General features: G+C 44.2%; 1 protein-coding gene across 1 annotated transcript; it reads left to right on the top strand.

The window, feature by feature from the left end:
• The first annotated feature begins 55 nt into the window (after positions 1-55).
• LOC135394071 (twinkle mtDNA helicase-like) lies at positions 56-18,903 on the top strand. The gene is made up of 15 exons (XM_064624541.1): positions 56-269; positions 437-629; positions 849-1,100; positions 4,480-4,582; positions 5,432-5,573; positions 7,563-7,717; positions 9,394-9,550; positions 10,583-10,704; positions 10,819-10,995; positions 11,745-11,871; positions 13,716-13,789; positions 16,420-16,534; positions 16,648-16,839; positions 16,903-17,031; positions 18,641-18,903. Exons 2-15 carry the CDS (start codon positions 494-496, stop codon positions 18,773-18,775), a joined length of 2,016 nt encoding a protein of 671 aa, XP_064480611.1. The 5' UTR covers positions 56-269; positions 437-493; the 3' UTR covers positions 18,776-18,903.
• Positions 18,904-19,560: the final 657 nt, after the last annotated feature.

The following is a 19,560-nucleotide window of genomic DNA, read 5'->3' as shown; positions in this document are numbered from 1 at the left end:
ACACTCTCAGGAGAGAAAAAATATTCGAGTTAATGCGCCTTCTCAGCGGCTCTGTGGTCTCCTGTTTGCAACCCTGGGCTGCACATGTCTCGACGTGCCGCGGGATCATCATCGTATTGTGAAAACAGTTTCAGTATTTTTCTTTCTAATTGTAGTCGAAACCGCCTGTTTACGCTGGGTCTAACATGAGAGTCAAGTTCGAATGTAGGATTGCATGTAAAGAAATTGTCGGCTGGCATGAGGAACACTACAGCCTGGAAATATTTACGGTGAGTTTCATTTAGTTTCGTTACTGCGCAAAGATATTTTTAACTGTTGCTGTCGAAACATTGGTGGTAAACGTTCAAAGAGCTGCACAGATTGGTGCTCTACGTGTGCGAATCAATGAAACGGTACCAAAATGATGCTTTGATCATAGACCGTAAAATGAACGCAGGGCTCTCTGGTTGAAGGGGTTGAAGCAAGTGCATCGTCTTGATGGATACAACGCAGGATGGCGGCGAAGTTGCTTCGTTATTGCCATTCTATAGCGAAATGCTACGATGGTGTAACCCAAGAGAATCTGAAGCGTTCCCCACTTTCCAACCTCACTTATCTTCGCTATCGACACTTCATGACGCAAATTAAAAGTGAGTATATCAGCGACCTTACTCTGCTTTGTAGGTGCAAAAGACCTGCGAGTTTTCTTCTTTTTTTCTTTCTTCTTTGTTTTAACTGCTGTGTTGCTCTGGAAACTGCATATATTTGTGCAACTTTGAATTGAGCAGTTTATGGTTACAATTAAACAGAAAATCTAAGTTTGACTACTGTAAAAGCTATGTAAAAGGAACGGAACTTTCTCTGTACAGGAATTCATCCTCGTCCAGGACGTAGGGAAATACTTAGATTCTACGTGACCTCGTTGGGGAGTGGAGACGACATTCCTGTAGTCACTGTATCCAAAATCAAGAGAGTTCTCAAGGAAAAGCTCATTGGGTTCGAAGAAGGCTACACCTGCTTGAAAGTCACATGCCCAGTCTGCCAGTTGAAGGACCATGGTTCTAAGGTGCCAAGTGCTTCTGTGCCAAAGCCTGAAGCTGCTTTCATAAATGTTGTAACAGGTAAAGCATGCAACAACTTGTTTGGCGCCATAGGGATGTTCGCCTGACGTTTGGCAGCGCAACACTAGCGCTGCGTTTCTCCCCTGGCGGTACGGGGAGGAAAAGTTTCAAAGTAGACTCGTCGGGCGGCGAATGTGATTACATGCGCTGTGCACGACCTTCTACCTATTTCGATGCAATATCTGAGAATGTACAGCCCGGGGAACGGGAAAAGTAAAAGCCTAAAACACGTTATTGTTACAAAATACGCGAACTGCAGAAACAACAGTATCATATCTGTGTTTTGTTCTTTTTCTTTTTTTTTGCATTCAAACTCAAGCTGATGGCTGTGTGATTCAGCAAGCCTATAAACTTGAGCTGGAAGTGCTGCACGAAACTGCGCCATCCTGCACCGTAGAGGGTGTTTTTGCTGCATTTGTGCCAAAGCGCGTAGCAGGCAACTGCTTCAGTCCACAGAGACTGCACGCGTCACGAGAAAACGAAACCTGAAGTAAATGAGGCGAACCAGCGTTTGACCAAATTTCAACGTGAAAGGAAGCTGTCGTAGTGACTTACTAGCCTGCCAGCCGACCGGAGCCGATGCCAGCTAGGCCTAGTCTAACCCCAGCCAAGCAGTCTCTGGACACACGTGTAAACCGTCACGTTGACACTCCCACGATTGTGCTGTTCGTTTTGTGTTAACTTTTGTGTTTTCCCCAAGCTCAGGGACATGTTGCCAACATCAGGAATACTACACCTACTAGCTCGCATTTTGATTCTGTGTCCATCTCTGTCCAAGCTGAGAGGCACGAAGAGATCTGCGCGCTAAGACCGCTTTTCGATTCCTAAGGGTAGCTCGGCGCGTCTCTAAAGATATTGTTTAGACCTATAGTTAAGGCTCGGGGTTTTTACATTATGCATCATCATCACCAGCTCGCTTGCTTCCTAGCCATTTTTTCAAGGCCCTCTGTTTTCTGCTGCGGCAAATTCAAAATTCTGCGGCAGTGACTCGTAAATCCCACGATTTTCCGCAGCGAGCAGTCAATGGCTGCATGAAATGGGAGACACTTTATTTTCTTAGATAATGTGGGAACAAAAATATATGTTACAAAATTACAGATTCAAAGCACTGTTGTGGCTCAGCATTACATACATGATATCTTGTGTTCTCATCTGATGCGGTCTGTCGCCTGAAATCATTTTATACCTGCTGAAAGATCCTTCAGCATCTACAGAGTTCATCGGAACTTTATAGGAAGGAGTTTATAATACGTGCCCTGGGGAAGTTACATTTTTAGTACACCCCTTTTTGTCCTTGGACTCTAGCCATTATTTAAAGGTCTTAAAGGAGCATTAAAGTGGTGTCTAACTTGGCCAAAAACTGTTGTCATCTTGTAAAGCAGTATGCGAAAAGCATTCCCACAAAATATTTCTGTCCAAAGTTGTTACACCGCGGCGCAATTAATTTGCAAAATCGCCCTCCCATTCAAACAAATTACCCACTCTAGTGCGACGTTTGTGGTAGAGAGCACCCTCATTGGTTGGTAGGAAAAACCGTCTGCTACGAACATTGCAAGCTGTTTCTTGTTGACGTCTATTAGTTATAGGATCTATATCAAGTTTTCTGAAACACAAAGTATATATACATCCAACAAGATACAGTTGACAACATAAGATTGAGATCACAAGAGTAATATCTGTAGCTTCTGTGCAGTCTCAAAACTTACAGCAGCAGAAAGCAAGCAATGACGGCGCTATTGTGGCGCCATCTGTTAGCCACTGAACCAACTGTGCAGAAACAAGCGGTCAGACAGGATGCACGCTGTCGGGAAGCACTGGGGTATCGCTGAACAACACACGTTATATTCGTGTTACACCACTCGTTCTTCCCGTGGTGTCAGCGGTCCCAAAAAGTCGTGGTCGTGTTGTGCCTCTAGACTGCTCCTTTAACTTCTTGAAGGCAACCTCCCAGACATCAAATCAAAATCCGCCACTGCTACCGCTAAACTGCACAAGGGAGGGACGCTGCCCCTTCCTCAGGTGAAGTATACGCAATAAACTGGGGCTAATGTTATCCAAAGCTAAACTACAATCTGTCTGTTTTGTCCTGCAGCATAAACAATTTTGTAAAGCACGCTTCAATTTTATAGGGGCGGCTTCACCTCATGCAGGGAAGCATCAGGTGAAGCCCACTTTCGGGAGGCGTCGTTCGTGTTCGGTGAATAATCAAATTATCCGGAAACCAGAATATTGGGTATTTCGATTCGCAAATCGGATACTTCGAGTGATCGATATTTGATTCGAATTTGAGAAGAATTTCCACACGCCCTTAAAAATAAAGGATTCCGTGAAACTCCGTACCAAACGAAGGATTCCGCTATTAATTCCGAACTCCGTGGAATCGTGGAAAACAAAGGGCCTTACCTATAGTTGATGGTCACATTATGAGGCCCGATGCTAAGAAATATTGTGTTTTCATACTGCAAAGCAAATTTTAAGTGTGAAATCCTACGAAAATCTCGCTCCCAGATGCAGTTAAAATTAGTAGGCTGCAACTTGACGAAGTAAGCCTTTGGGTCGGTTCGTAAAACACGCGAACCTTCTTGAACAAAGATAGGTCTTGGCTCACACTTGTACAAGTCAAGATGCAGCGTCAAACCAAGTCACGTCTGTGACTCGGGGTCAGACAATGAAACACATGCCTGTGAAACACAAGCCTACTATACACTGACTCCTAGGAAGCAGGTTAGGCTTGTGGCTCCCCGATCTCGCGCCTCTAGGTTGAGTGGAAAATTGCCCAAGACACAGTGAAGCTGAAATTGATGTGGAACCCACTCATTCCACATCATAAATTAATTATAAATAATTTTAATCATAACCATATATGCCTGGGGCCCTCCGACGGTGGATCAGGCAGATGCGCCGAAACTCGATTTTTCCTACGCTAGAACGCTTCGAGGCACTTCCATCGCTGCTACTGACTTAATTATGGTTAGAGCCTGAAGTTTTCGGGAAATATTTTTTCCTAAATTCGGGGGGGGTAAAAATCGGATAAATAAACGTGTGCACTAAATTCATGCGAATTCGGGTGAAAAAAACTTCCAGTACACTAAATTTGGGGAGAAATCGGGCTCTATTACAAACGAGCTGTACTGGTTTGGTACAAACGGTGATGTAACTGCATTTGCTGCCAAACGAATAAGCTATTGCATTCCTACAGACATCAAAGTGAAGGCAATTTGCCGGGTAAAAATCGGGTTTCACCCTAAAGTGTCAACCTTCAATTCGGGGTGCAAATTCGGGGAAGAATCGGGTAAAACCCTAAAGCTTCAGGCTCTAATTATGGTGGTGTGTGCTTTGTTTGTTGCTCCCACAGTGTTGCTTCCTTGTTTCTTTCCAGGCCTTTTTACGTGTTACAGTTGCCAAGTGGTTGCGTCATGGCAGGAACTTCAGGATTTCCTCTCTGTTGAGAGCGGTTCTGAAGGGGCGAAGTTAGACCCCAGGTAAGGAAATGTCTATCTTATCTCTGATACATTTATAATGGAACAAGAATGAATGAATTCCAACAAAAGTTTGAGACTGTAACTGAGTTCAGGAAAATGATTAGAAATTTGCAGTGTGGTTTGGTTCACCTATATGATATATTATGAAGAAAAATGTTGTTTAATAACTCGTACGCCCTCTAAGCTTTTTGTGCATGCAGGTTTCATTAGTTCTGTAACGTCATCAAGTTTTGTCATAATTTATTGTGCTGCTGTTCCACAGTCTTCGAGTATGACACGTACATTGATTGTGTTGTAAATACGTCCTTTGGAATTATTTTCTAAAGCTACAGTGATTTCTCGACTACTCGTGGAAAATGACGATGTCGACTACTAGCACCGTTCAGCAGCGAGCAGCTTTAAATTTTCCTTAATTTCTGGCAGAAATCTGGAACACCCCCAAAATTTTACGCAGCTTTTCAGCGTTTACGCACCTCACAGATTGGATCGAAGTTGGACATCTTCCCAGAATTTATTACAGTGTGGAAGAAATACGATTACTTTATCTACAGAAACCTCGTGTTTGAGCTCCAAAAAATTGTGGAATGCTCGTTCTTGAACCTTAGTCCTCGTGGTGTAATCAGCCCTAATAGAGCCAACTACGTAGTACAACAGTCAGTGCTTTGCCCTTTGAAAGACTGTTGCTCGATGGAGTGTCTTGCTCGTCCATATCGTGAGAAGCTAGCCCTGGTGGCTGTCCACTCAACATCATGGAGGCTCTCCAGGCTACCGAGTCGCTGTCCGTTGCACCTAAGCGCCGGAATTTCTGGGTCTTTGCGCCATTTTGAGGAGAAAATGTTGTCATTCCAGGCAAATCCTGTCTCCAGCATCTCGCATCTTTCCAACTACAGAGGAATTGGTGCAGGTGGAGGCTGAGTACAGCAGTTCTCTACCTCTTGCAGATCTGGAACAACTGGAGCTGAGTCACTTGCTCAAAAGGTTTCACTTGCAGGTAAAAACACTTCACAGTCTGGTACTCTTTTGAGCTTGTACGCTTCACTTCCGCAGGTGCTTCTCTCATTGCACTGTTAATATTGTATTTACTTGCATGTTGTACGCACTCGTGTATTGAATGCACGCCGATTTGAGTGCCGAATTTCTAGCACTTTTTTGTTTTCTGTACATTAAACGCAACCCGACCTTAGTAGCACAGCTGGATCGTCTCATGCACACAGTGCCAGACAGCATATCGCGCTCGTATCACGCAGTCAATGGCACAGTGTTTTTAGGTAAAAAGAAATGTGTCTTATACGCGAGTAAATACGTACGGTTTACTAAGTTTATGATACGATTACTGTTCCGAAATTTGTATTTGTACGATGCAATGCACACACATAGAATGCTTAGGACAGCGTACACCAGGTATACACCAACCCCCTCCATCTTTGTCTCTCCACCAGTGCAGTCACGGAATAGAATAAAAGTTACCTACCACATAATTCAAAGACCTCGAGGCACCGCAAGAAGTGTACCGTATTTGCACAATTCTAACGCACCCCGATTGTAACACGTGGGTGAATTTAGCAAGAAAAATCACCAGAAAAGGTTAGATGCAAATTCTACCGCGCCTGTATGAAGCAGGAGGCGAAACACGTTTTTATGACTAGAAACATACAACACACTCTTCATTCGACTTCACTGTCTGAAAGTTCCTTTTCGCTATCAACTAACCACAGGTAATCGTCCTCGCTGCCATCCAGGGAGTTCGAAATTCCGCACTTTTTGAATGAATGGACCACCATCGACTGTAGTCAATAAGTTCACCAAGTGTGGCCCTCTTAGACGTCCTGCCAGCGTCAGTGAATGTTCGTCGCAAACAAGCCAGTTGTTGTAGGCAGTAGGCAGCGCGCACATGGTCCTTCATTGGCTCGTTCAAGCACACATCGAACGGCTGCAGTTGCGAGGTCATCCCTCCAGTTGCGCACACATGTTTCCGGGACACCGAAGACACACGATGCCACTAGGTTTCCATCTTGCTGTTCTGATAGAGTCACCTTCCGATTGAACGACGCTTCATAATGCCGTCTTCGCTGCATTGCGCAAACAAGTCATAAACCAGCAATACCACGTGCAAAAATCCGTCACACACGATGTGACGTCCGTAAAAAACACATGGAGTGGGCCACGTGACTCGCGATGTCAATGCTATCGGCCGCCTCAGAGCCGTATATTAAAAGGGAGTCTGGCCATTAATGGGTCATGCCTATACCTGAAGCTCCACCCACTTTTTCAGCTTTCCGACCAATAAAGTCTTGAAATATGAAGCACTATCAATCAGCCTATCCCCACTAAATGCCCCCTTATCTAACATGGGCAGCGCCATTTTGGGTGGCAAGTGGATTCACCAGGCTGTGTTCACTAGGCCTAACACCGGCGACAAAACGTATTATTTTCAGTTAGATACCGATGGATGAGCATAAGTTGAAACTGATTTCCGAGAAACTTATATTAGGATGTACATTTGCAGCGTAAAATCAGGTTAGTCTGTGAAAATTTTTTGTCACGAAATCCCCGCTTCACTGTGTTTGTTTTCGTCACCATTTTAGGTGGCAGTATGGTGTCATAGCGACCCCCTTGGTAAAAAGCAAACCAATCAGAGGAGCGAAACTGTGATTGACAGGTCGAGCCTCTTTTTGTGACTCCTCCCAATGGCCAGACTCCATTTTAATATATGGCTCTGGGCCGCCTCATACCGAGTTCTCGTGCTTTCTCACATCCTGCCTCCGATTGTAACGCGCATGCAGTTTTGCGCACCAATTTCCTCGGGAAAAAGAGTGCGTTGGAATCGTGCAAATACGGTAACTTTGCACTCTAAAAATATCGTGATTGCGATGGAAGAATTGTAGAGGACAGCTTCCGGAGAGGAGTTCGCATTCTGTCTGTGCTGGACCGCTCGTATATTGCAAACAGTCGTACCACATAAATGTCCTTATTGTTTCAGAAAATTCAACCACTGACACTGAAGCTTTTGGATGTCCGGTTAGCACCTGACAGTTCGCACATCTTGTTTCCTATTTACGGACCCACACGCACGATGGTGGCCTTGAAACGCATCTCAGATGCCGGGGGTATGCTGGAAGAGACCATCACTCCGAGGTACCGTTAATTGTGGAAATACTGGTGCCCCATTTATACTGTGCTCAGATCATCTGTGCCAAAGGAAAGCTTCGTGATGTGCGGACATGCTCGATCGTAGAAGCCCAATTGTGTTTCCCGACATTTCGGTAAACTAATGTATAAGTGTCCCGTACTTTGACTCGTTAATGGGGTGCAACTTCCAACTGACGTGTGGCTATTGTCGGCAGGGCATTGCAGGGCGGGGCACGAATGCGAATATAGTGAATATGGTGTTGGTTTGGATGCATTATGCATAAGGCCACCCATTTTCTGCTGCGACAGATCCTGAATTCCGCGGCAGAGGATTGTGAATTCTGCGTTTTTCTGCGGCACATGCATAGAGCCTGAAGTTTTCGGGAAATATTTTTTTCTAAATTTGGGGAGTAAAAATCGGGTAAATAAACGTGCGTTCTAAATTCGGGGAGAAATCGGGCTCGGTTACTCAAACTAACTGAACTGCTTCAGTACCGATAGTGGTGCAACTGCGTTTGCTGCCAAATAAGTTAGTGTGCATTCCTACCGACATCTTAGTGAGGGCAATTTGCCGGGTAAGAATCGATGCACCCTAAAGAGGCAACCTTCAATTCGGGGTGCAAATTCTGGGAAGAAACGGGTTACACCCGAAAACTTCAGGCTCTCATTACACACCACTGATTTTTGGAAAACGTCCACCGTTGGCAATGTAATACAGTTCAGCAACAACAACAGCAAAAAAGAACCTTGTATGCCTGTTTAGTGTCCCTTTAATGACTACGTCACATTTAACCCTTTGATGGGTCGGCAAAAATTACAACAGCGTACCAAAATGGGTGGCTTCATAAACAATGTACACACCTGATAAATCGTGGAAAGTTATTTACCGAGTATTCTGTAAGCCTCTGATAGTCATATTGCTTATATTTGCACTTTGGTTATGTATAACAGAACGTGTTTAGTGTTTTTCTACTTGTCTGCAAAGGTTTGCGAGATTGTGGTACTGCTTGGGGGCAAACATTTAGAAATCGTGGCACTGGCGTATTTCTTCATCGGGGCAGCCCCCTGCTAGTTAACAGGAAGAGATTGAATAAGAACAGTTGAAATCTCCTAGTATGGGTGCATGCTCCTTTTTCATGCTAGGGTGTCACTCCATTGGTGAAATGCGACACTTTGGTGTTCCGTAAACTTTTGTCCCAAGCTGTACTACTAATCTACTTGAAGGCACTTCTGTATGCAGAGGCCTTTGTTGTACTCCATACATATGAATTCAGTTTCCTATCGTAGTTGAGCGTCCCGCATTGCTTGTCAGTGCAGGCGAATTGCCTCCTGTGTGCTGAGCTTACGTCTGCAGTATACGCGGTGCTCGCCCTCCAGCGATATTACCAGCATACTTATAAAAATAGCCCACAGATGGCGCCACAGTTGACTAGAGAAGCCTCGATCAGCCCAACATCACTCCCAAAGCAGTGCCGTAGCACCGTAAACAGAGGGCGCGAAAATTCAAAACGAGACCTTTGACACACTGGAGCACCGCGCCTAAGGGTTAAGCTATTAGACTGTGTGTGCTCTAGGTAGCATTGTTATTAGTAATTTCATTCTTTTTCCAGTTTCCTCAATGATTGTTTGTGTTCATGGTGATATGTGGTTTTTCTTCTTTTTAATTTTTATGTTTGAAGCAGAGCAGGCCTTGTAGGAGTATTTGGATGGCAGAAAGTCAGGAAAAACCACCAGGAGGTGATCCTTACCACCTCAGAGGCGGACGCAGTTGCGGTCTTCCAGGAGGCCAACATGCCCGTAGTCTCCCTCTTAACAGGGACGTCTAGTCTACCACTGGAGGTATTAACTAACAGGCCATCGTAAATGAAGGGTCTGACTTTTTAAAGTCTCGCTCCACCTGAGCCAGCTTCCATTGAGTTAAGCTGTGTTTGCCATCACACTGTCTTTCAGCTCTACTGCTTCTCTGTACCAAAAGAGCAGAGAAACACTATCGCCATCAGTATTTTTTCTGCAGCATGTGTGCCCCCGTCATGTTTCAGAGTAGTTCGGCTCAACACCACCATACCCTTCAGGTTCTATTGCGTACACCAGGGGTTCTCAAACTCTGTGGACCCAGGGAACCCCCATACATTTGAGGGGCAAACTGGAGGAACCCCGCACTCATGCACACATACACACACAATGAAGAAGAACAACACACAATAGAATTTTTGCATTGTTAAGCAAGAAAACTTGTAAGTTTACAAGCACAAAACTATTTTGGGGAAACCAACGCGTGCAGTGTGCCTGTAAAGTTGGCTTCCCGCAATGCACCCACGCGTTAGGCGAACTCTGCTTTACAGGCGGAGCAACCGCAAAAGTAATTCGAAAAATTCGAATCATTTTCGAATTTTTGTACAGGACTTGTGGTATCACCTTGCTGCCCGCGGAACCACAGGCGGGGCTTCGCAGAACCCCCGTGCTCCGCGGAACCCAGTTTGAGAACCCCTGGCGTACACAAAGAAGTGCATTTTTCCAAATTTGGATAAAAAGTTGTGTACTACACAAGATATAGTACACATTCAAACCTGAGCTTGGGCGAACCCCAACTGAGGCCCCGTGTCTCGCCATGCCTAACTCGCCCAAGCTCGGGCTTGTTTACTATGCAGTCCATCCACCAGCTGGCCCACATTTACGCCATTTTTTCTGTTACTACACACTGTACTCCCAAATAACTTCCCTCATAACTTGGTAACGTATGGTCGCATACTGTGAAGGCAGTTTTGCGTATTAAGATTTTTTTATATCCCGAATGTGAGAAGCATACAGCACAACGAAATACCACACATATTTGTAGATAAAGAGTGAAGAAACGTGTTCTCTGTTTGTCAGGCTCTCCCATTGTTCGAGCAGTTCAGGAAAATCACGATCTGGTTCGGGAACAAAGTTCAAGACTGGGAATCGGCCAAGACATTCTCTAGAAAGCTCGGGGAAAAACGCTGTTTCTACATCAGGTACGTTGTAGGTTTGTGCTAACCGTGGCTTTGTCATTGTTGCCAAAGCAAATTTTTGACATTCCTTCGGTTTCAATATCTTTACGTGCCGTGTGCATCATCGCTTCCAAACAGGCCCAGTGAGGGTTATCCATTGTCAGCTCTACAGTCAGGACATGCATCCATGGTTTCAATCTTGAGGACTAGTCAGCCTGTGGCTCACAAGGCCATCACCACTTTTCATAGTCTCAGAGCCAGAGTGGCTGACATCCTTCACAACGCAGATGTAGCTGCTGGGGTCAAATGGCAGAGGTAAGTACCGTCCACGGCCTACTATAGATTATACCAGACCATACCATTTGCACCCTTTCCCAGCACCGCATTTGGAAGCTAGTGGTGGCGCTACTCATCGGCCCAGTTATGAGTTCCTCAGTTTCTACAATACCTTGTACTTCAGCTTACCTTAGTTTTTTTTTGGTGGCGCTACTCATCGGCCCAGTTATGAGTTCCTCAGTTTCTACAATACCTTGTACTTCAGCTTACCTTAGTTTTTCTTCTTTTTTTTTTTTTTTTTTTTGTGGCGCTACTCATCGGCCCAGTTATGAGTTCCTCAGTTTCTACGATACCTTGTACTTCAGCTTACCTTAGTTTTTCTTTTTTTTTTTTAGTGGCGCTACTCATCGACCCAGTTATGAGTTCCTCAGTTTCTACGATACCTTGTACTTTAGCTTACCTTAGTTTTTTTTTTGTACAAGTGGTGGATGCCCCACAGAAGATGCTTCTAGCTAAAATTGATTACCATCATTCTACGCGTTTTCATAAGATCCATTGCTGTCGTCTGCTATGGTAGTCGTACGTCCACTTCTGCGCGTTCAAAATTTAAATTTACCTCGTCCAATCATGATGGAGATCTCAAGGGCCGATGTGCAGCGCATCTTGCGAACCGACTCGTGCTTAGGAGTTTCCCATTATGAACATGGTTGGTATAGTCTAGTAGGTTGTGGTACCATCATTTGTGTAACAAAAAAAGGTTCTACAGACTTTGTGGCTTCCCCACTTAGGTTCCCTGCATTGACGCGACTGCTAAAGGGCTTTCGTCGTGGGGAGTTGACAGTGTTCACTGGCCCAACAGGCTCGGGAAAGACAACGCTCATGTGCGAGTACTCCCTGGACCTCTGCATGCAAGGGGTGAGTTTAATTTTTGGCTTAGGGCCACTCATGCGTTGGTGAAAAATCTGTAATCCAAGCGCACACAGTTACGGTAAAACTTTTACGCAGTTATTGGAAGAACGTAAGAGAAAGTTGTTTGATGCACGGTGTTGGGTGATGTGGGAAAGCAGTACAGTGGAATCTCTTGAAACGGAACCTCGAGGGACCCGGAAAATCGGCTCCGTTTATCGGGAGTTCCATTTACTCAGTTGTGCGTGAGATGTTAAATGGTGTAATTTCCGGGAGTGCTGAAGCTGTAAGCAGTCTTTATGTGCATTACTGCATCAAAGACGAGGAATACACACACTACCTTCAACTTTCTTCCAGTCCTCATTGAGATATTCCACCTTCACACGAACAATTGGCCCATTCATTGGGATCTTCTGACTTTGGGCACGCTTTATCCGCAGCAGCGAGCATTTTTCAAGCTCTTCGTAGTCACCGGGTCCAAGTCCTTTTCTTTGCGGTCCAAACCATGAAGCACTAAAGGCATCACGCAGCTTGTCCTTTTCGCTAAGAGTTCTCGCTAGCGTATTTTTTGGCATGCCTTACTTCATCGCAAGCGCCGTGTTTGTGTAACAACCAGTGATGGCCGCTAACTACTTCTACAGTAGTTTAACTATAACTACTAACTACTTTGCGATAGAGTAGTTTAACGAGTAGTTCAACTACTTTTCAGGGGTGATAGTTAAAACTACTTCTTTAACTACTGCAGTGTATTTTAACTACATCCCTAACTACTTAACGTTGTCCATCAACACCAATCCCCTTCTGTAGTGCTCTTGGACACCTAAATATGAATCACAAGCAGTGATAAAAGTGAAGATTTAGTACACATGCACGACACAATTGCTCTGCACCTCCGTTCTCATCAAACAAGTAGCTCAAGGTAAAAGTCGGAAGCACAATCGTGACGTAAAGCTTGCGGCAAAATCGGAAGTAGTTGGCGCCTGCAGTAACCTAACTACTGTAGTTAACTACTCGAAATACATGTGCAAGGCGCATTGAAGCTATGCAAAGTGTTCATCCACGTGCCGTTCCCTGTTTGATCCGACTATCGAGAGAGGCTCTTACACAGGTGACTAACCCTTCTCAAGGTGAAACTGCATCCTACATCCTCCTGATTCACCAATGTGAGATCGAGTCTACCAACTGTGCCAGCGCCTGCATGACAGCACGTCGACAACACAGCGACCGACGTAGTTCGACTCAACTACGGCCTTCCGCAAAGGGAAGGTCTGAAAGCACACTGCGATATGTCATATTTACAACAACAACAAAAAAACGTGTGAATGATCCACCACGATCCACACACACACATCTGCTGCTCAAACACATCTGGAATACATTTGGGGATGAACGATTCTTCCGATTTGCTAAAAGATCTCCGTAGTTCGCTTCCCATGAGCTTTTCGATTAGGCAGGATCGGTTGTCTGGATCTGGCACAAACGACTCACTAAAACTCCTAATTGGTGAACAGAATCCAGGAAATATAATGCATCTGCTCCTTTGTGCAAGACTGACAGGCTGACTCGAGAGAAGCGTACATATTCGTAGCTTTTGTCTTGGCTTTCATCTGGCATTCACTCTTGTGTTGTGTGCAATGCACTTGCATAATAGTATCGGGTGTGAGCATGTGCAGCATGGTGGGGACGAACGAAAAAAAATTGCTGCATTTAAGACGCTTGTTTTAAGAACTGACACCCAATGATACATGACTTTCTGCCATTGCCGTGAGGCATTTGGAGAGTACAGTTCCTTCACAGAGGGGAAAAAAAATCTTGGGGCCCTATTACAACCAAAATGGCTTTCTTTCTTGCAGGTTCATACGTTGTGGGGCAGCTTCGAGATACAGAATGAACGCTTGGCAAAGATCATGCTTACGCAGTTTTCATTGTAAGTTTATGAACGAAGATCATGATGAAAAAACAATGCTTCGAACACATTTAAACAACGTACTAGAGCTGTGCGAAATTTCGAATACGAATCGAATCGGATGCTGTTCGAATGCTATTTGCAACCATTTTCAGCAGTCCAAATTTTCGAATATTTTCCTAGTAGTACTGAAGCGAGGTATCGCTATCACCATTCTGCAAGTTGGCTTCACCTCATTGCATTCTCATTGTGCCACTGCTTTGCCAACAACTCTGTTCTGCAAGTTGACTTCACTTCATTACACTGGAGTGTTAGGTGAAGCCTGCTTTACACTGCTAACAGTATTTTGTCACTAAAGTCTACGACTTCTGTGACCCCGTGGTCAACACTGTACTCTGGGCACTGCATGTTCCAGTAAATGTACTCCCAACTTTCAGAGCGATGTTCAGTAACAGATGGAAATATGTGCAGTTTCTAAAAAGAAGTACAGGAAACTCACGATGTCAACATAGAAATGAGGAGATGCACACAAAGCTACAGGCTACATGGAACATATTGACTAATTCTCAGTGCAGTTCGTCCCACTAATGCACAACCGTACACAACACATCATCCCCAGGTTCGTCCCCATGTTGTGACAATATCTCTTCAAAGATTTTAAAACTTACACGATACTTTTCAAGCAAGATTCTTGCTATCTTGTTTCAGCAGTCTTTGGACACTTCTGTAGTTCCCAATGACTGGAAACATGCCGTTGTCGTACCAGTCCCTAAGTCAGCTCGTACTTCAGTCGTTGAAAACTATAGGCCCATATCTCTTGCATGTGTGTCTTGCAAAGTACCCGAACGCATTTTGTACTCTATTGTTATGAAACACTTGGTTCGATGTAATTATCTTTATAGCAGTCAACACGGCTTTAGGAGTGGCTTTTCCTGCGAGACACAGCTTTTTGAATTTGTAACTGACATATATACGTCTCTTAATAATGGTAACGAAGTGGATGCGATATTTATAGACTTTAAAAAGGCATTTGATCGCGTACCACACTGTCGTCTGATTCAAAAGCTTTATACTCTTAACCTTCACACTAGTATAATTAATTGGATAACTGCATATTTACAGAACAGGACTCAGTGTGTTAAGTGGGGAAATTCTTTTTCGGACTCCTCTGTAGTAATATCAGGTGTACCCCAGGGATCGGTTTTAGGGCCGGTACTATTTTTAATTGACGTAAACGACTTACCCTCTTCAATTCAGTCGCGGATTAGGCTTTATGCTGATGATGTTGTTCCTTATCGGTCAGTCAGGTCTGAAGATGACCGTACGACATTGCAGTTAGATCTTGTGAAAATCCAAAACTGGTGTGATGAATGGGTAATGGAGGCGAATGTGTCAAGAACAAAGTGTATGGTCTTTTCGAGGGCAAAGAAACGAATTTTGTATGACTACCACTTAAATAGTAAAGTAATTGAAAATGTAGCTAGTTTTAAATACCTAGGTGTGCATCTTACGAACGACTTCACCTGGAACAATCATATTACAGAAATGTGTCGTAAAGGTAATCAGGTATTGGGTTTCCTACGGAGATCTTTTTATTTAGTTTCACCCACAGTTAAATTGCAAGCCTATCAGACACTCGTACGCTCTAAATTAGGGTACGTGTCGTTGATATGGAGTCCCTATCAGAAGTACCTCATTGATGGGCTTGAGTCCATTTAGAACAAAGCTGTCCATTTTATATATAACAAATATGACAGGCAGAGTATCACAGATTTCAAAAAAATGCAACTCATCCATCTCTTAGAAAATCGAAGAAAAATACGGAGACTCTCATGCATGTATAAACTTTTCCATCATGGGTCCCATTATTTGCAAATGGCACATCACTCCTCAAGCCGAGTTGATCATTTATGTAAACTGCAAGCAGCTTTTGGTTACACTAATTGCTTTTATTACTCCCCAATGCAAACATCCATTCGTGAGTGGAATGCCCTCCCTGTGAATGTTGTAGCTTCAGCATCTCATGAACATATTGTGAAGCAGTGCGAAATGTTGTATTTGTTATGATTTTTTTCTTAACTGTTTGCGTGCTATTTGTCTCATGTTCGTTTCTGTTACTATTTGTTCCCTCTTTTTTTCTGTTAACCCCCCTCATGTAATGCCTCTTGGCATTTAAGGTATATAAATAAATAAATAAATAAATAGGGACCTTTCTCTGGTTCTTCTTCTATGGTATGTTATGCTGCATGAAACAGCTCACAAGTTTGGAGCAGAACATCACTGAATGAGCACAACACCACAAAGGTATTCAAAATTATTCGAATTGGGCCTTTTCTGACTATTCGACTATTGACTATTATTCTATTGACTATTGACTATTATTCTATTGACTATATTGACTATTCGAATTCGATTCGCCTTCTGAAGAAATTACTAGGATTCGATGCACAATGGAAATTTTGCTGTTCGCACAGCTCTACGACGTACGTTTCTTACACTCGGAATCACGCCGCAAAGTTTCTGCCGCAAAGCTGCTTTGTGTTATTTGTACTAAGCAATGTGGGTGGATGATATCGTGCATCCTTCTCGGGTCAATTATCTGAACTTTGACTTATGTTATGTCACGAAGTAATCCTAGTTCCTTTCACCAGGATATCATTGGAGAAACACCTAGGTGAATTTGATGCCTGGGCTGACAAGTTTGAGCTCCTGCCGCTCTATTTCATGACTTTCCACGGCGAACAATCCATACGGAATGTCTTGGATGTATGTTGCTCGCATTTTGGAGTGCTTCAGAATTTATTGTTACGAAAAATTATAAAATAAAGTGTTTGTCATTGTTGTATTATGATACAAATAAGATGTCTTGTGACCTCTAGGCAATGTCGCACGCTGTGTATGTCCACGACATTCAACACGTGATAGTGGACAACATTCAGTTTATGATGGGAGTCAACGAGGAATCCGCGCGCATGGACCGCTTCTGGAAGCAGGATCTTCTGGTGGCCGCCTTCCGCAAGTTTGCGACGCAGCACAATTGTCACGTGACCCTGGTCATGCATCCACGCAAGGTGAGGATCGCCGCATTCTTTATTGGTACGTCTGACCCTTAGCTTTCATACAAACCTTTCCAGGAGAGAGACCAGGAGGAGCTGAGCACGAGCTCTATTTTTGGAGGGGCCAAAGCGAGCCAGGAAGCTGACAATGTGCTCATCCTGCAGGATAAAAGGCTCAGTTCTGTGAGGGGCAGGAAACACCTCCAGGTATGCCTGTACACACGTAGGTAATCACATATAGGGAATACAATGCAATCCCGTTGATTCTAACTGGGGGCATAAAGATTTTTTCTTCAAATACGGCTGAGTTTCAACTAAAAGGAGTCACTCTTGTTTGTTTGTTTTTTTTAAATTCCGTGTTAGAGCCGCAAAGCAGGTGTGGCTACGAGCCGTGTACAGACGTGGACAGAGGACAGCAGGAAGGAGTGGGAGATATGGGGATTAGCATGTGTCCCGGGCCGACTTCAGGGGGAACTGTGCCGACATTGACCTGAAAAGTCAGCTGGAAAACCCAGGGAAAACCTTGGACAGCACATCCGGTATGGGGACTCGAACCCGCGTCACCTCCCAGTCTCGGCCTGGAAAGCGTTCATCGTCATCCCAACCACTGTGCCACGGGAGCTGGTGGGAGTCGCTCTGAATGAGGGATTGGTGTGCTGGCAGCGCATACTATCTGCATCAGAGACGCCATTTCATATTCGACAGTATTTATATGCAAGCATCATAATGTCTTTCAGGGAGAAGATAATCTGTTGCAAGCACGTAGATTCATGTCTTCAGCTATAGCTCTGAACATCGTTCATTTGCAGTGTTGAACCCAACCCAAGAAAATACAGCCACGCCTTTTTGTTTGATCTGTGGTCAACAGGAAGCATCTTGCTCCGTTTAGAACGGCAGGGCGTGCTTGTTTTGCCAACCACGCATATGCAGCATCGTTCCATATTGGTTGTGCTTGTACATGCCATTCCGTATCACCCTTATAAGTAATCAGTTAACACTTAATAAGTAGGGAGTGACTTTTTCGGGTCAAACCTGATTCCGCCCAGTTCTTCACCCCTGAACTGACTTCCGGCCAATTCGGGTTAAACCCGATTTCTCCCCAAATTCCATTCACTATGAAGTCCTCAAGTGAATACGAACAAAGGTCGCCACTGTAACACATGTAAGGATGAGTCACTTAGGTTTCCAGAAATACAGCCATGTGTGTCTGCACTGCCTGCTTTCGGGGATTAACGCTGGTAGGTCACCCACAAAAAAGAACAGAAAAGCAAAAGGATTTAGTAGACAAGAGGAGACACCGAAAACACACGATAACACCAGAAGGCACAATTAGTATTGCCCGATTTCTCACTGCTTTACAGATTCAAACAGAGCGCCCAATTCCCCCTCCCCAGAATATGTCTCTGAGATGCCAGCAAAGCATGACAGAGCAATCTCTTTGGAATAATCTGCTTTCCACATTCGTGCATTTGAATTACCCGGTGTCTTCACCCTCTCAAATACACTACATACTTTGACGGTTTTGAATTTACGGCATGAGAATGAATTACCTTGAATTTTGAATTAATGGGATGGCACTTGTAAATAACCGCTGCACCTTCATTTGAATGAGCAAGAGTTCCTTTCGAGGAGCCTGCATGGGCCATGAGGCGACCAAGGTTCCAGCTTTCGTTTAACACTTACACTTCATTGCCAGTTGCTTTCACGTGTCAATCTCTTGGTTAGGCTCGTAATATATAGGAGTGACTTGAAGTGGACCATGTCCCTTTTCATGTAGACACACGTATCGTTACTTGTAACTTCTGCTCTTTTCCAGGTCTCGAAGAACAGGTACGATGGTGATATTGGTATGATGCCCTTGGAGTTCAACAAAGAAAACCTCACCTTCTCTGGGAGGAAGCATACTTCTCGTAAAACAGTCGAGCCACAGAGTGGGACAGCACCATCATGACAGGGCTGCATCACGGAATGTACATGGCCTTATGTAGCACGATTTTGTACATGGGAGTATTTAGAGCGAGTCATGAATTTCAGGAACATCTACTTTGGTATACTTTATAAAGTGGCTATGAAATCAAAGTTTGTGGACCTGCATAGACCTACCAGCATTCTGTTCAACAGCCACATGTGTGTCAGTCCAGACTGCTTTTTCGTACTGTGTAGGAAATATGAGCGAGTCTTATTTCAAAACAGTATAGAAATTTGACGAAAATGGCAACGGCCCACGGTGGCCAGTGTCACAGAGAAGTTACAGCGAGAGCTCATTACTTGAACTCACCATACTATGTGAATTTGCTGCAGGCCGATGTTACTTTCTTTGCATTTTGAAGAGGTTTGTTGACCCTTTAAGAAGGTCATGGCTTCATCGAGGGTAGTCAGAAAGCTGACCACATCGTGTCTGCGCCATGTGCTTGGAAACAGGGGAGTATCCCTATTTACGTAAGGAGATCCCAGCTGCACAATTTGACGATACGCTCACTTTTTTGCTATTTGACGACGACTTAAGAGCGCAAAGAGAGCGTAAAGAGCGCATAATTTTTCGCAGTTGACCTTTGGAATTCCTACATGCCCATACAGGAGTGTGTTAGCCTAATTCCCAGCAGCAACCCATTTGAGAGAACTGCCAAAATGGTTTTCTCAATTGGGAGTGGACGGTGCCCTTCTTCCTTTATCACGCTTATGCATGAAACTTTCTTCCATTAGTGAGCTAAAGTTTCACATGAAATGTTAATCGGG

Source organism: Ornithodoros turicata, chromosome 5 (assembly GCF_037126465.1).
Source record: "Ornithodoros turicata isolate Travis chromosome 5, ASM3712646v1, whole genome shotgun sequence".
NCBI lineage: Eukaryota > Metazoa > Arthropoda > Arachnida > Ixodida > Argasidae > Ornithodoros > Ornithodoros turicata.
This window is presented reverse-complemented; position numbering and strand designations above follow the sequence as displayed.

What these genes read in the sequence shown, in the direction of transcription:
- LOC135394071 (XM_064624541.1), top strand. Translation starts at nt 494, where the DNA reads ATGGCGGCGAAGTTGCTTCGTTATTGCCATTCTATAGCGAAATGCTAC. An exon ending in GGGGCGAAGTTAGACCCCAG is followed by an intron (nt 4,583 to 5,431) that starts GTAAGGAAATGT and finishes TTGTCATTCCAG; the next exon opens with GCAAATCCTGTCTCCAGCAT. An exon ending in GAAGAGACCATCACTCCGAG is followed by an intron (nt 7,718 to 9,393) that starts GTACCGTTAATT and finishes TGTTTGAAGCAG; the next exon opens with AGCAGGCCTTGTAGGAGTAT.